This window comes from Hyperolius riggenbachi, chromosome 3 (genome assembly GCF_040937935.1).
Source record: "Hyperolius riggenbachi isolate aHypRig1 chromosome 3, aHypRig1.pri, whole genome shotgun sequence".
Lineage (NCBI taxonomy): Eukaryota > Metazoa > Chordata > Amphibia > Anura > Hyperoliidae > Hyperolius > Hyperolius riggenbachi.
In genome coordinates, this window is record NC_090648.1 from 349568842 (window position 1) to 349586265 (window position 17424).

Below are 17424 nucleotides of genomic sequence, written 5' to 3' on the forward strand. Positions count from 1 at the left end.
TATACTGGGGGCCACTAAACACCTGGCTACATATACTGGGGGCCACTATACACCTGGCTACATATACTGGGGGCCACTATACACCTGGCTACATATACTGGGGGCCACTATACACCTGGCTACATATACTATGGGCCACTATATACCTGGCTACATATACTGCGGGCCACTAAACACCTGGCTACATATACTGGGGGCCACTATACACCTGGCTACATATAGTGGGCACATATAACCCTGGCTACATATACTGGGCACATATACACTTGGCTACATATACTGGGGACACCTATACACCTGGCTACTTACACTGCGAACACCTACACACCTGGCTATACTGGGGACACCTATGCACCTGGCTATACTGGGGGCACCTATACACCTGGCTATACTGGGGACACCTGAACACCTGGTTAGATATACTGGGGACACCTGGCTATACTGGGGACACCTATAGACCTGGCTACCTATTCTGGGGACATCTATACACTTGGCCACCTATTCTGGGAATATCTTTACACCTGACCACCTATTCTAAGGACATCTATACACCTGGCTACCTATTCTGGTGACATCTCTACATCTGGCCACCTATTCTGGGGACAACTATACACATGGCTACTTATACTGGGGACACATATAGACCTGGCTAGCTATACTGGGGGTACGTATTTTGGGAGAACTGCTTTCAGATCTGTATTTTTGGGGAACCGCTGATGCCAGATTACGTGTATTTTGGGGAACTGCTGCCAGATTGTGTATGTTGGGGACCACTACTGCCAGATTACATGTATTTTGGGTGTTACATGTATTTTGGGTGATCCGCTACCAGGTTACACGTATTTGGGGGAACTGCTTCCAGATTATGTGTATGTAGGGGGAACTGCTGCTGCCAGATTGTCTATTTTGGGGGAACCACTGCCATATTATCTGTATTTTGGAGGAACCTCTGCCAGATTGTGTATTTTTGGTGAAATGCTGCCAGATTACATCTACTTTTTGGGGATACTCTACGACAGAGTTCAAACTTCCCCTGGCAGACCTTTTATACCACTGCTAAGGCCATGTATATTTGGCGCCACCCATGACCACGCCCACGCTATGCTTAACCACGCCCATTTTTGGGCGCGCCGCGCGTAGCAGAGGTTTTTAGGGTGAGTCCACTCACTTCTTTTTCCAGGACTAGACCCCTGAGCCACACCTTTCCTGATTCATTCCCATCGATTAATTTGATTTGTTCCAAACATGCGTGAGGACCCCTGAGGACTGGAGTTGGACAGCCCTGTCTATGGCTGTCTTGAATTATCTGGAATTGCTGAATTAGCAATCCACTGAGATTCATTTTTTATTCAGTTATCATTGTATTTTAGAACTGCAGGAAGAAGATGTCTTGCTCCTCCTCTCCCATTATCTTCACCAGAGATGAACATGGCTGCTCCACTGATTTAGATGTCCATGTTCAAATGCAAATCTTTCAAGACAAAAGAATAATAATAAGTTGAATGTATCCTGCACACCTACTTTCATGCCTGCTCTAGGCTTTGGTCTTTTTTAGATCAAACCTGCTGATGCCAACTCGTGCCATTTAATGTTATCTGATTATACAATAAGTGCACATGCTTAATGACTTGCACAGTATATGTATGTGTCCTATATGTCAGCTACTGTTATGTCCAGTGCGATTAGGACACGTAGCTTAGGTGATATATAACAGGACTTTTACATGTATGGCCAAAAATGATACTCAGTAGCTACAGTATATCAGTTAGGGATGCAGCTACCTGCTAAGGGAATAAAGCTGTTGGAATTCTTAGTGCACCAACATGCTAACACTGGGAGTAGCTTCTCTTATAGTAATTTACACCTGTAGTTGGAAAGCAATTTAAAACACCCCAGTGGTGAGCTGTGATAATAGGGCGGCATCAGCTGAAATAGTCTCTCAGGACAGTTCCTTCTCCATACAGTCAGAAGCTACTAGAACCAGTTCTTCCATCTCCTAGTTCTTCCATCTCCTAGTTCTGCATCTCCTCTATGCATGCCTGAGTAATAATATAAACTTATTCTAAAAATATGAAACTCATCCATGTGAGTGAAAAATCATTCAGACTTAGAGACGTATTGCTCAGTGGTGTTGATTGTAATTTCTGTTTTGTGAATTTCATATCATTTTCACAATTACGATTCTAGCTGTAATTACAATTTCGTGGGTAATCCTGATTTCCTGTAATATTGCATAATTTTTGCACAAATGCATTAAAGTCTATGAGGCATAAGGAAACACATTTTTGCATATGAGAAAACACATTTTAGCATACATTTCTTAATACTGGAACTGCACGCAGCTGAAATTGCACAACATTTTAGCCATTGTCATAATGGTCTGTTTTGACTCAGGCTATGGTTGCTAACTTCAGTCAGTGGTTAATAATTCCATGCCAAAGTTGATTTTAAACTCAGAACTTCCTCTCTGCTCTAAAAGATTAGTCACAGCATGATAACCTTAATTCCTCTTTATGGAAATCCTACAACCCCCCCCCCCCCCCCCCCCCGAAGTTAAGTGTTAAGGCTTGGGGCTCGATTCACAAAGCAGTGATAACTCAGTTATCACGCCTAAAATACTTTAGGCGTGATAACCTTTGCACTAGCAAAGTTATCACCGCTTTGTGCTCTAACTCGCGCGAAGCTACCGCGCGTACGCGCAAAGTCCCATAGGGCTTAATGGGAGCTTCGCACCAAGTGCCGGGTGCTGCTTGCGCGCGGAAAATTCGCGCGAGTTTCTTCTTATCATGCCTAAACTGAGTTTAGGCGTGATAAAGGGGTTTTCACTCGCGTGCAAACACTTTGCACCGCTTTGTGAATCAGGCCCTTAGTGTTTAATCTATGGACAGAGCTATCTGGGCAGAGCTCCTGCAGTCTGTTCACAGTTGCTGAGAACTACTTAAGGTGGCCATACATCTCTCAATTTGGCTGCCGATCAGGTGCGTGGTGGTAATCGCAAGTGATAGAGGGGTTCACTGTAGGGTAATCACTAATAAGCTGTGCTGTTGGAGACTGCAGAACATTAAACGCTTCCCCTCATTCTCTGCATCAAGTGGGACTATTAAAGGGGATTGTTCTACTGGTCTCTCCGCAGTTTAGTGTTGGGCCCACCACCAGTGGCAGCAGGACAAGTGGGGGGGGGATCGCTATACCAGTGACAGGAACCACACTGGTGACAAGACTGATGGAAGACATGATGTGTCATGGGAGTGATGGTAGGGGAGTAACTGTTCTAATGGTTTTCCGTCAAGTCAAAAAGCTTTGCCTGTTCTCTCAGATAAAAACAGGGGCTCGTTTTTTACTCAAATCGTTTTTTGTTTTATGTGTTATTGATTACTAACAAGTAAAAATACTAATATGAAATTAATTATTCATCTGAAATGTTAAAATTTGCTTCTGGTTCAATGTGAGCGCCTGTTATGAAAACATATTAGGTTATGGCATTTCCATGTTTTATAGTAAATTTAAAATGATGAATTTTTGTTATTTTTACTGATAAACAGGGTACCACCTGCTCTGCATGGTAAACTAGTGTGGGCTCTGAGGATAAAACCGCTGGGTGTGTTGATGCTGCATGTACTGTAGATAGAGATGCTCTTTGTAGGAAGATGTGTCCCCAGATGTCCTTACTTACTGACTGAGTAGACTATGAATGAGATTAATGCTGGGTTTGAGAGATGTGCAAAATATCCCAAATTATCAGTACAATCATAATGTCACATTCTTGCTTTTGGATAATAATGTCTAGGCAGCAAGTCTAACAAAGAGTTTGATGATGGTTGACATGGGCTGCTGGCTACTTATAATGACTTGTACTTTACTGGTGGCAAGCTGTCATTTAATGCCACGGGGGTACTTTAGACTATTAGAACTGTGAAGATTTCAATACTGTGTGGCAGCTGTTTTTCACTCTTGATAGCGTTTATTCTGCGCCCATTGTTTTTGTGTAATAATCATTAGCTATTTTTAAATTGTATTATCTTCTTATGCATTTCTTACAGTCAGATTAAATAATTAAGAAAGCTTATTTATTAATCTCCATTATTTTTATAGTATCATTGTATACTGCTCAAAAAAATAAAGGGAACACTTAAACAACACAATGTTTTTTTAGCAGTATACATTGATACAGTCACATCTGCTCTTCAGAAGGGTTCACAACCTAATGTTCTAAACAGAATATAGGGTCTTTTCTAGCCACAAATATGATTATTGGATGAAATGGCTCACTAGGAAGAAACTCATACAAACAGAAGGAGAACAATCAAAGGGCTCGATGCACAAAGCGGTGCTAACCCAGTTAGAGACTTTAGGGGCCTGATTCACAAATCGGTGCTAACAGTTAGCACCGTGGTGAAAAGCCCTTTATCACGCCTAAACTCTGTTTAGGCATGATAAGTTTAGGTGTGATAAGTTTAGGTGTGATAAGTTTTTAGGTGTGATAAGTTTAAGCACGAACTGGGCTAGCACCGCAGTGCACAGCTGATCAAAAGTTTTGCGCTAGCAAAGTCTGGTGCACTTTGCATAGAGTTTAATGGCGCTGCTTTGCGTGCGGGACTTTGCGCGCAATCTAAACTTATCATGCCTAAACTTATCATGCCTAAACTTATCATGCCTAAACTGAGTATAGGCATGATAAAAATGGTTATCACGCCTAAAGTCTTTAACTGGGTTATCACCGATTTGTGAATCGAGCCCTAGGTGTGATAACCATTGCACCACGCTGGTGAAAAGCCAGTTTAGGCGAGATAAGTTTAGGTGTGATAAGTTTAGGCATGCTAAGTTTAGATAAGTGTAGATAGCGTACAAAGTCCCGTACGCAAAGCAGCGCCATTAAACTCTATGCAAAGTGCACCAGACTTTGCTAGCGCAAAACTTTTGATCAGCTGTGCACTGCGATGCTAACGCAGTTGGTGCTTAAACTTATCATGCCTAAACTTATCACACCTAAACTTATCACGCCTAAACTTATCACACCTAAACTTATCACACCTAGGGCTCGATTCACAAAGCGGTGCTAACTCAGTTAGAGACTTTAGGCATGATAACCATTGCACCACTCTGGTGAAAAGCCAGTGTAGGTGTGATAAGTTTAGGCATGATAAGTTTAGGTGTGATAAGTTTAGGCATGATAAGTTTAGATAAGTTTAGATCGCTTGCAAAATCCCGCACGCAAAGCAGTGCCATTAAACTTTATACGAAGTGCACCAGTCTTTGCTAGCGTAAAACTTTTGATCAGCTGTGCACTGCGGTGCTAATGCAGTTGGTGCTTAAACTTATCATGCCTAAACTTATCACACCTAAACTTATCACGCCTAAACTTATCACACCTAAACTTATCACACCTAAACTTATCATGCCTAAACTGAATTTAGGCGTGATAAAGGGCTTTTCACCAGGGTGCTAACTGTTAGCACCGCTTTGTGAATCAAGCCCTTAAACTTATCATGCCTAAACTGAGTTTAGGCGTGATAAAGGGCTTTTCACCAGCGTGCTAACTGTTAGCACCGCTTTGTGAATCAGGCCCAGAGTGTAAGTACATAGGGCTTGATTCACAAAGCGGTGCTAACCTACTTTAGACGTGTTAGCCAGGGTGCTAAGTAGGTTAGCACCGGATTTCTCAATCAGATCACGCGCAAAGTTTTGTGCGCAAAGTTTTACGCGCGCAAAGTCCTATGCACGCGCTAAGTCCCATAGGCTTTAATGGGCAATTCGCGCGGAGCGCCCTGCGCTCTGTGCAGTGCACGCGTAAAGTTTTACGCGCATAAAGTTTTGCGCGCGGAAAGCTGGTTTAGACGTGCTAAGGGGGTTTTCACAGGCATCAAGCCTATGGTGTCTTTAGTGGGAATTAAACCAGGATCCTAGAGCTGAAGAGTACCAAACACTTAGCCAGCCATGTTTAGGTTAGTATAAAATGTGCCACCAAGATCTGCTGCACAGTGGGGCACATTCATTACTAACTGAAGCTGATGGGCCTGATTCATAAAGCGGTGCAAACTGTTAGCACGCTGGTGAAAAGCCCTTTATCACGCCTAAACTCAGTTTAGGCGTGATAAGTTTAGGTGTGATAAGTTTAGGTGTGATGAGTTTAGGTGTGATAAGTTTAGGCGTGATAAGTTTAGGCGTGATAACTATAGCACCAACTGGGTTAGCATCGCAGTGCACAGCTGTTCAAAAGTTTTGCGCTAGCAAAGTCTGGTGCACTTCGCATAGAGTTTAATGGTGCTGCTTTGCGTGCGGGACTTTGCGCGCGATCTAAACGTATCTAAACTTATCACCCCTAAACTTATCACGCCTAAACTGGCTTTTCACCAGCATGGTACAATGGTTATCACACCTAAAGTCTCTAACTGGGTTAGCACCGCTTTGTAAATCGAGCCCCATGTCTCAGCTATAGTCAGTACACCATTGTTAAGGTGCACAATCAGTGTTTGCCTGTAACATTTGTGGCACAATCATTAGGGCAACATTGCAGAATCTGAGAAACCAGGCAGGTGCTTGAGGGGGCATTATAGAGCTTAGCACACTGTACTTTGTGGAATTCTTATAAACAACTGGCCAGCATAACAATGATATGGCAGGTGCTATCAATGTGCTAATTAACTTGTAATTGTTTTAGTTTATTATTGGTGTCAGCAAAATGAATGTATGTAGGCTATAGTCCTCCCCAAGATGGGGAATGAGGGTGTAAAAAGTGTCTTGCCTGGTGCACCAAAATGGGCAGATCTAGAGGCTTCCCTCTTCTTAGGCAAGTATCCAACTTTAAAAAAAACTGCCTCGGCTTTGCTTCAATCCTCAGACTCACAATTCCAGAAAATACATTAGAATACACTCTCTATAAATTACCATTTTAGGGTATGAAGACTGTAAGTTTTTCTCTCTAAGTTCAGTCTTCACTCTTCATTTTGGTAGTGGCATTATTGTTGTTTGTGTAGATGCTTCTACATTTTTTTTTACTTATTTTTAATTAAAATGATAATATTTATTTATAAAGCACCAACATATCCTTTAGTAGTGTACACTTTATAAGGGAAAATGTATTACCAAATTGTCATAAACAATTGCAAAAACATAACAGATGCATCCTGGCCAAATGAGCTTACATTCCCAATAATGGCCCATTATTTATTGCCTGCTTTTCAAAGATTACAGTTCAGCAACCAGCAGGTACAGCAGTGCAGCATGTTTTATTGGTGAAATAGGGCAGAAGAATCATAGGACATTATTATGCTGAAGCAGATATAGACACACAGGGAGAGTGTTGCATTGTGGTGGCCTTTAGTAGAAACAGGAGAATGTAGCATTGAATGATATCTTTATAAGTTGAGTAGTATGCTTTGGAAACCGCCCAGCTCTATTTATTAGACACGGTATTGTACAAAAGCTGATGTTCCTTGTGCTTCATATACAATGAAAAAGATAATAGATTGATGTATTATTTTTATGACATTCAGATGTAAAATAAGTTGTTGATACCCTGCACAAGTATCTAACCTGTTCCCCAACCGCTTCACTTTTCAGGTTTTTCCACTCTAAAATTAAAATAAATTTTAACTGATAATTCACCAACTGACTTAAACAATGTCCTTAAAGAAAACCTGAACTGAAAAGTAAAAGTCAAAATAAGCATACACATGTCATACTTACCTTCCATGTAGTCTACTCCTCAGTGTCTTTCTCCTGTCCCGCGTCCTGTTTGTTCACTGTGATCAAGGGAATTTTCCATCCTCCATTTTGAAAATAGCCATTACCCATAACAGCTTTCTGGTCAGCACACAGTTAAACTGTAACATCGCCCACTTGAGCCATAGGGAAAGATGGACATTACCTGGTACATCAGTTTTCCTCTCAGCTATAACTGACAGCAACTGATATTTTACTGACAGCAACTGATATATTTCAGATCTGACAAAATATTGTCAGAACTGGAAGGGATCATTGTCAGAAGAAAATGGTGAGCTTCTGAGAGGAACTGATGGCAAGGTAACTATGCAATGTTCATTTGAAGTTACTGCATGTGTTTATTTTAAATATTTTTACTCAGTACAGGTTCTCTTTAAAGAGAAACTCCAACCAAGAATTGAACTTTATCCCAATCAGTAGCTGATAGTGATACCCCCTTTTACATGAGAAATCTATTCCTTTTCACAAACAGACCATCAGGGGGCGCTGTATGGCTGATATTCTGGTGAAACCCCTCCCACAAGAAGCTCTGAGTACCAAAGTACTTCTGGCAGTTTCCTGTCTGTGAACCTTGCTGCATTGTGGGAAATAGCTGTTTACAGCTGTTTCCAACTGCCAAAAAAAGCAAGCAGCAGCTACATCACCTGCCCACAGTAAAAATGTCACCATGTGATAAATGTCAGAATGTTAATCAGGGATTTAAAAGATTTTACAATGGGCAAACACTGACTAAATCATTTATACATAATTATTGTAAAAATCAAGCACTTTTTTGATTACATTATTTTCATTGGAGTTCCTCTTTAAGACTTTGACTTTATGAAAGGTTTGACTGTGGCATAAATGTTAATTACTGTAGTGGGATAGTGGGTAGTTAGTCGTTTGTATAGCAATCTCAGTCACAGTCAACTCTAACTGGAAAAGCAACTGCAAGTCCTTAGCTTCAAGTCTCTGTCAGCTTTGTACATCTGGATCCTGCCATGTTTGCTCACTCTTCTTGATCTAGTAATTATTTAAATGTCAGGTCTTTTGCAGAGCGCAACATCTGGAATACTTGGAGGAGGGTAAATACTTATGCAATATCCTGTATATCTGAGTGAGCTTTTCAGGTCCTGGGTCTCTCTGCAAAAGTATATAGAAGCCAACAGAATTCACACCTTCAGAGGTATCATTGTTGAGATAGATTCCTTCTGAGATGAAAATGAAAGACAAACAGGAAGATAAAAGAAGACTTGTGTGCTATCCTGCAGTTTCTTGTATTTAAAGAGGATAAGATTAAAAAAGGAAAATAGGAGCTTGGTGATATATGTGGAGCGTCAGTTGGTATTTTACACAAGGGGGTTATTGTGGCTTTGGCTGTGCCTCTGCCAACGGGATTCCAGGTTTGTTTTGAATCATCTGTGTTTTTATAAAGGAGAGATCTGAGTAATGTCACTGAATTGGGAATTAAATGGGGTAAGGGTTGGTTTACATCAGGTATGTTTCCAGGTCCTTTTATGGAGTGGATGACAATGTACCAATGGACATGTAGAACAACCCTATGCATTCCTGTAGGCCCATTCACAAAGACTGTGCTTACTGCATATGAGTTTGGATGTTGTTCTACTGCAACAAACATTCTCAATCTGCACCAGAATTATCAATTGGTGATATCCAATGGTGATAGAAGAAGCCAGGAAATAACAGGAGAAGCAGATTATTTAGGACAAAAAGCGCTATCTTTAAACACAAAATATTAGTAAAATATTATACCATTTTAGATTTCAGATAAAGTTAGTTGGTTGTTTATGGACCATTTATTGGATATCCTAGCTTGGATCTCTCTCAATGTATTTTTTTTTATGGAGCTTTACATACAATAAAATGAAGTTGATACAGGACTCCTCCTGGTGGCTTCTTTTTCCAGTGTCATTAATTTATCAAAATCAATGTAAGGAGAGATGGTGAAAAAGTGAAGCAAAGTGGAGCATCTGCTCCACCCTTCCATCGTTTTTTCTCGAATTGTCCCTACACTGGTCTTGATAAATGTGCCCCACTCTGCTAGCAGGAAGGCTGGGCTGCGCGTGAGGCTGTCTCAGCAAATTAAACCTATGTGATTTCTTTTGAAAGATAATTTGCAAAATGCCTTGTAATAAATAGATCTGAACTGAAGGGAATACTTTCTTCTTGACAAACAACTCAAGACTCACTGTTTTCTATAAAGATTTGCATTGCAGCCACAGTTTGTTTCTTGTTAGAGTGCCTATTGACTGACCCTGCCTGTATAATTTGCTGTTAACAGGATGTCTTGCAGCTTGATGGGGGAAGTCCATCGCCCCTCTATTACTGTCAAATGGAGTCCCGCAGCTGTTACCTATTCACGGAGCAGCTGGGCCGCTTTGCCCTGGTGGGAGAGTCTCTCAGCATGTCAGCCACAAAGCGCCTGAAGCTTCTGCTCTTTGCCCCCACCTCCTGCACAAGCCTAGAGTATAGCCTCCGAGTGTACTGCATCACCGACACACAAGATGCCATGAAGGTGAGTAAAAGGATAAAGCCACACATAAAGCACAGCTATTAAAGCCTGGATGTGGTTCACTGGTTGCAATGATGGGAGATTCTTGATTATGGGGCACATAAAACAAGATGTAACACAATAATTCATTGCTAGGCCCACTGATGGAGATGCTCTGCGTAGGTGTGCTGGGGAGAATAATGAGAGGGCTCTGGATGTTTGGAAAGAAGCTCCGTAAGAAGATTTTTAAAGTAGCACCTGGGATAGATGTGATAACAAAGAGGCTGAGTGCATCTTGGCAAATGCCAGGCGGATGACACTTTTACACAATGCCTCGTCAGGTAGAGAATGAAAAAAGATAGTCAAAAGAAAACTGTACTCCCTTAGTTGCGAAATACATCATAATTTAATCTTCTCAGAGAATGCATTAAGATTAATCCTTCTAGTTTCATTGTATGCTGTGCTGGCTCTCATTGTTCATGAATGTAGTAACAAGGCACTTATCACCGAGGCTCAGTCTCATCCGTCTTTCAGGATGTCGGCTGCTGGCCTTTGTGCAAAGCTCTTACTTGAACAATCTTGGGATGATGAGAAGCAAAGATCAGCAGCTGCGTAGAAAGATGCCAGCTGTGCCCAGGCGGGCACTTGCCCCTTGTATAATCGCAAGCAGATGCATCTGAAAGGTCGGCGACTCCTGTCCACACGACAAGTGCACACACAAACACACAAGCATGCTGTTACATTTACTTATAACATGTATGCACATTGTCCGACACGGATACAAGAGGCATAAAATGGGGACAAAGCAACACAGGGGTGTAAACTGGCAACCAGTCAAAATGTATCTTCTGTAGCTCTGAAAATGAAAACTGATTGATAGCTATGGGGTATTGTGTTTTGCTCACAGCCATCACCCTTTGCACAGCTTAAAGGACAAATATCACAAAAAATGATAACATTTAAAATAGATGTGTTCGAAAAGTAAATTTCTGTTATATTAAAATGCACTATCGATTAATTTTCTCCTATGTTTCTGTCACTTACAGTAAGCGGTGAAAATCTGATAGATTTGACAGCTTTTGGACAAGTCCATCTTCTAATGGGGGATTGTCAGGGTTTTTCTTTATTTTCAAAAGCATTTATGGAACGGTAGTTGCTCAGACCAACTGCTAAAAATAGTATGCAGCTAGTAGGGATGTTGGCTGACATCTTTGTATCGATCCTTTCTGTAAGAATCAGTTATATTCTTGCAATGCTCTGATGAAGAACCAATCACAGACAAAACTTGTAATAAAAAAAATTCCCCTTTGACTTTAGCTATTGTATAAGACAATCTTGCTGGAGCAAGTATTGGACATCCCAAGTGGACTTTGCCCCTCCATGCACACAGCTGAAACTCAAGTGATCTCATAGTTTCAGGGTGACTCGTCAAAACATCACCATAAATGGAGGTGCTAGTTTCCAATGGGTTGAACCAACGTGTAAACGGTGTCAAATCAATCGGGGGTGTTCAGTGTAATGTTTTCATCTATAAGTGGTATGTTTCCTGTATGTATTCTATAAATAAGTGATCCATGAATGTATGTAAAATTAATGCTATATAGGTCTGTACACAGAAATGAATGGTTGTCAGACCATTCCATCAGCACCATCCATGTATGTCTGTCCATTATGCCATTATCCTGTTGTTCATAAAATGAAGAAGGTTTCAAAAGACTTCCTGAAAAAAGACTTCCTGAAGACAAGGTTTCAAAAGACTTGTCTGAATCCAATACGGTGTTCTTTCCTGACATAAGCGAAAGTAGAATGTAACACTTTGCAGGGGTTGCTTTTGTATAAAATAAAGCAATGCTAAATGTAAAACAGAAGACTATCCCAAAGAGCCATATCTATCCATATCATGCACTGATGAGAAGCAATAAGTCCTAAACAGGTTGTATGCATGTTGGATTGGTGTGGCTATGCTGCTAGGTAAAATGTATTAGCTCCAGGCTCACGCCTCACTCTACGCCAGCAATTCTGAACATGCAGCTTTGCTTTCAAGGGCATAAAGAGGTGATCTGCATATTTGGGAGTGATGCATCATGGGAAACCACAGTTGCTCACTTACAGCTGAATCATAGCACATTCCTTGTTTTTTTAAGAAGGTAAAATTACATTTAGCATTGCTTATTAATAGTGGGCTTTTTGGTCTCTTTAAGCCCGTTATACGTTCCAGGTGGTTCTGTCTGGGTTTTTTTTTAGAATAAAGGAGGTACTGAAAATTCCCACAAGAGGAGATGGACTAGTCCAAAATCTGGGAGAAATGTATTTCTTAAAAGTGTGCGTACACATGTATTTTATATTTTACATTTTTCACAGTAGTGGTCCTTTAATTTAGCAAGTTCTGCTTTAAGGTTTTGTATTTTTTTTTTAACACGAATGCATAATTTTAATCACGTGTATGCATAGCTTTAATTTACTCTATCTTGTTTTCACTGTAACGATGTCCCCCGCAGGAGGTGATACAGCTGGAAAAGCAACAGGGAGGGCAGCTGTTAGATGAGCCTCGTCTTTTACATTTTAAGGACAGCTATCACAACCTGCGCCTTTCTGTGCACGACATGCACAGCACCATGTGGAAGAGCAAGCTCTTGGCCAGCTACCAGGTATGCAATAACCCCCCTTGGCGTGAGAGCATTCATTTCCAACCAGAGGGCTTATTACAGAGCATGTGGGATGGGATGCGGTGAAATGCCATAGCTACTGTCTCTTCAAGCTTACACATTGAGCGAGTGAAGCAACGATCAGGGTGGCCACTTATCTTTGATAAAACAAATACAGCACTGCAGGGCAAATCGGGGAATTTTCAGGAAACCTGACTGGCCTTTATACATGCTTACAACCAGTAAGGTTTTATTTTGAGCTCACTTTAAATTAAGCAATGTACCGATGAATTCAGGAAGGTGTATTCTGAGGGTTTTACCCTTCATTTTCCATTAACATCCATTTCTTCTTTTTGTTACTGCTTATTATTTTTTCTCTCTCTCTTTTTCTTCTCTATTTTTTAAGTAATACCGCTTCACACACATCAATGTAATGAAAAATCAAGAAAGCTGAGATGTGGACTAAGAGTGGAAAAACCAGCCCTTCTCCGCTATGTACACCATTCAGAGGTGTTATATTCACACTTTATGTAATACAGATGTTTGGAAATATTTTGCTGTTTAACTACAGCCTCACACTATTGCCTTTCATCACACACAGTTTAATGGCTACACTTGCCAAACTAAACACTTATGATGCCCAAAGCTACTTTTAGGCATGTTGGTGGGCAATATTTAATGGTTTTGCAGAGCTTTCTTCAGCACCATGCGACAGTTATCACCTACTGCTTTACCATCCACATCAGTTTTATTTCATCTTTATATGTTTTTTTTTCTTGCTTTCTGTTTTCCGCCATTTCTGTTAACACTAGGGCCTGAACAATACCAGCACACATGGTCCTTGACATGGGAAGTGTTCTACATGAAGGGGGCAGAAATTGTCCTACACTGTAATTCACGTCAAACTAAATGTCCCAGTTATAATTCTCATGGGTCACCACCTGGTTATTCTACAGCTGCAATACTTAATAGGGAGCCTGTGCATAAACATCTTTAAATCTTCTGCCAGAGCTCTGCATTGGTCCATTGATTTTGACCAGTAAGAATTCCCCATGAGCAGGATTCCCTTTGGTCATATCAGTAAACCGATGACTACTAACAAATTAAATGATTATTTTTTCTTGGGCACCTTTCTTGCCGTATCTCACCTTTATAGTGAACTAACTGAGATCCCTAGAAAAAAAAAGCTTCTTTGAATCTGCTGCCTGGGACTTCTATTGGTCCACTGAGTTCACCAATCAGAATCCTTTCCTATCTGTTGAGTTGAATGACTGCTTTTGCGAGGGCCCCCTTCAGTATTGCAGCAGTTATTTGATGGAGTCATCAAGGGTCTTCAATCAAGATTCTAAGAAGACCCCTTAGGATTGTATAGACTAAAGAAGACACAAAGTCCTGGCATTTAATTAGCCATAGAGATATTAGCTCTACCTTGAATTGACTGCTTGTGACTGGTATGTTTGTGTAGTGTGTCTTTGTGTGATTGTGCAAAAGGTTAAAGTACTTTTGCTATATGATATTTATATTTATGATATTTGACTATTCTATCCAATTAAACTAATCTTACACCATTGTCTACATCTGGGAGATGAGTCTTGATTTTGTGTCTTAATATGTTTAAAGACCTTGTGACCACACTTAAATCTGATTTTCTCTCTCTCTCAGTTTTGTAACTATTGTGAAATGTGTTAAGCATCAACAGAGCATTGTGCTGGTGTGCATATGGTGTGTTTCTGGGACACACGGTCATGAACACTCTGTCTCCAGTTTTGTCAAGCATCAGCACATGTAGAATTCTTTATCCCAGCTAATTAAACTCCCCTTCTTCCTGCAGGAGATACCATTTTACCACATCTGGAATGGAGTACATGACAACCTTCACTGTACATTTACACTGGAGCGCTTCAGTCTTAGCACGTGTGAGCTCTCCTGTAGGGTTTGGGTCTGGCAAGTGGAAGGGGATGGTCAGAGCTTCAACATCAACATAAATCTAAATAAGGTGAGACAATGGGCAAGCACGCTGTGTGGCAATGCTCTTTGTGTTGAAGATTTATACCCACTTCCACACAATCTGACAGATTAATTAGTAGATGCCTGCATAGTTCTCCTTTTGGGGATCAGTGAATAATGGCGCACAGCGCCTATGCATAAAAATGGTGCCGCATTAAAAAGATACGCTTATCGCTATTTATCGTTAGTACTGCATAATAATGGCGCACAGGGAAAAAAAGAAGAAAAACGGCACACACTAACGTTATTTATCAATAGTGGCACACACTAACGTTATTTATCAATAGTGGCACACAGTAACGTTATTTATCAATAGCGCCCTACATAAGCCAAACTGCAGATGTTATTTAACTTCAAAACGGTGAATGGATTTAATGTAACACTGTCAAGGTTAGGGTTAGGCACCACCGGGGGGGTCTTAGGGTTAGGCACCACCAGGGAGGTCTTAGGGTTAGGAACCACCAGGGGGGGTCTTAGTGTTAGGCACCACCAGGGGGGGGTCTTAGGGTTAGGCACCACCGGGGGGGTCTTAGGGTTAGGCACCACCAGGGGGGGTCTTAGGGTTAGGCACCAACAGGGGGTCTTAGGGTTAGGCACCACCAGGGGGGTGGTTAGGGTTAGGCACCACCAGGGGGGTCTTAGGGTTAGGCACCACCAGGGGGGTCTTAGGGTTAGGCACCACTGGGGGGTCTTAGGGTTAGGCACCACTGGGGGGTCTTAGGGTTAGGCACCACCAAGGGGGTCTTAGGCTTAGGCACCACCAGGGGGTCTAGGGGTTAGGGATAGGTACAGGGAGGGTTCTGTGTGAGAGTAGGGTTAGGTATAGTTACAGTACAATATACATCACCAGGGGGTCTTAGGAACCACCAGGGGGGGTCTTAGGGTTAGGCACCACCAGGGGGGTGGTTAGGGTTAGGCACCACCGGGGGGGGGGGGGGTTTAGGGGTTAGGGATAGGTGCAGAGAGGGTTCTGTGTGTTAACGCTAAATAACAATAAGGCTTTAACGCTAAATAACAATAAGGCTTTAACGTTAAATAACAATAAGGCTTTAACGTTAAATAGCGATAAGCGGCAAACGGATTAGCGGCAACACTGTGCGCCATTATTCACAGGCGCCATTTTCAGATGGATGCCTCTTTTTGGAGGGAGGGGGGATATGGGTACTTTGCTTCTTGTTCAGTGGGACATCATCATATTGTTCAATCCTCAAGGAGGTGGGACATAGGCTTAGCTTTCTGTGGAGCTACAATCTGTAGCTGTGGTAGTCTGTTCTGAGGGAAGTGGATAGAAAAGCAGTTCCTTTTGAGGTACTTTAAAGTCTCCTGACCTGGTTCCCTCTCCCCCTCTTACTTTAATATTGTTTAATTACTGGTGCTGTGACTAGCACACAGCACCACCCTCCCCCCTCCTGTGCCCCCTGTAGTCCCTGTTTTGCTCAGTCATAATCTTCGACTGAGGCAGAACGTCGATTATGTGCAGGGAGGAAGTGACAGTTATTCCTGCCCTCTGCTCGTTTATAATTCATCCCCCTCCACCTGTCGTTATAGTTCCCCTTATGATATACTGCACACAGCATGCAGGGAAGATGCGCTGAGAGCGATCGTGTGGTATTTGAGGTCGGAAGGATATCCGACCCTAAATACCACAGGATTGCTCACAGCGCATCTCCCCTGCACGCTGTGTGCAGTATATCATAAGGGGAACTGTAGCGGCAGGTGGAGGGAGATGAATTATAAACGAGCAGAGGGCAGGAATAACTGTCACTTCCTCCCTGCACACATTTTATGTCTGAACGGGGGCTGCAAGGGGCACTGGAAGGGGGAGGATGGTGCTGTGTGCTAGTTACACAGCACAAGTAATAAAGCATTTTAAAAGAATGAGGACCATGTACCAGGTCAGGAGTATTTTAAAGGACCACGATCGCAAAAAAAAGTAGGCAGTTAAAATCTGACAGAACCGATAGGTTTTGGGTCAGTCCATCTCCTCATAGGGGATTTTCAGTGCTTTCTTTGCTTTCAACAGCATTTCCTGAACAGCAGTTTAACTGCCAAAATAGTAAAATACCAGCCAGCCTCCCTACTCACTTGCACACTATTTTGTCAGTAATGCTGGGTACACACTATGAGATTTTCTAGTCGATTTACTGTCAGATCGATTATTTCCAACATGTCCGATTTGCTTTTCGATTGATTTCCGGGCATTTTCCGATTGATTTCCGTGCACTTTAATAGAAATCGATCGCAAAATGCTCGGAAAACGATCGGAAAGTAAATCGAACATGTTGGAAATAATCGATCTGAAAGTAAATCGACCAGAAAATCTCATAGTGTGTACCCAGCATTAGACTTTGCAACTAAATAAAATAAATAAATAAACTGCTGTTCAGGAAATGCTGTTGAAAACAAAGAAAACCACAAGAATCCCACATGAAGTGATGGACTGGCCCAAAACCTGTAGATTCTGTCAGTTTTTAGCTGCCTACTTTTTATGCGATCGTGGTCTTTTAACAGTGATGTATTTGACATCAGATAACCAAGGGGTTTTTGCACAGCTGAAAA

At 41.7% G+C, this 17424-nt stretch overlaps 1 protein-coding gene across 4 annotated transcripts in view; it reads left to right on the forward strand.

Moving 5' to 3' along the window:
- The window catches only part of UNC5A (unc-5 netrin receptor A), a 576194-nt gene that overhangs the window by 518947 nt on the left and 39823 nt on the right, over positions 1–17424 (forward strand). For all 4 annotated transcript variants that reach the window (XM_068277048.1, XM_068277050.1, XM_068277052.1 and 1 more), the window contains exons 12-14: positions 10004–10237; positions 12712–12861; positions 14690–14854. In XM_068277048.1, coding sequence (XP_068133149.1) covers positions 10004–10237; positions 12712–12861; positions 14690–14854 — 549 coding nt within the window. The remainder of the gene's footprint in view (positions 1–10003; positions 10238–12711; positions 12862–14689; positions 14855–17424) is intronic.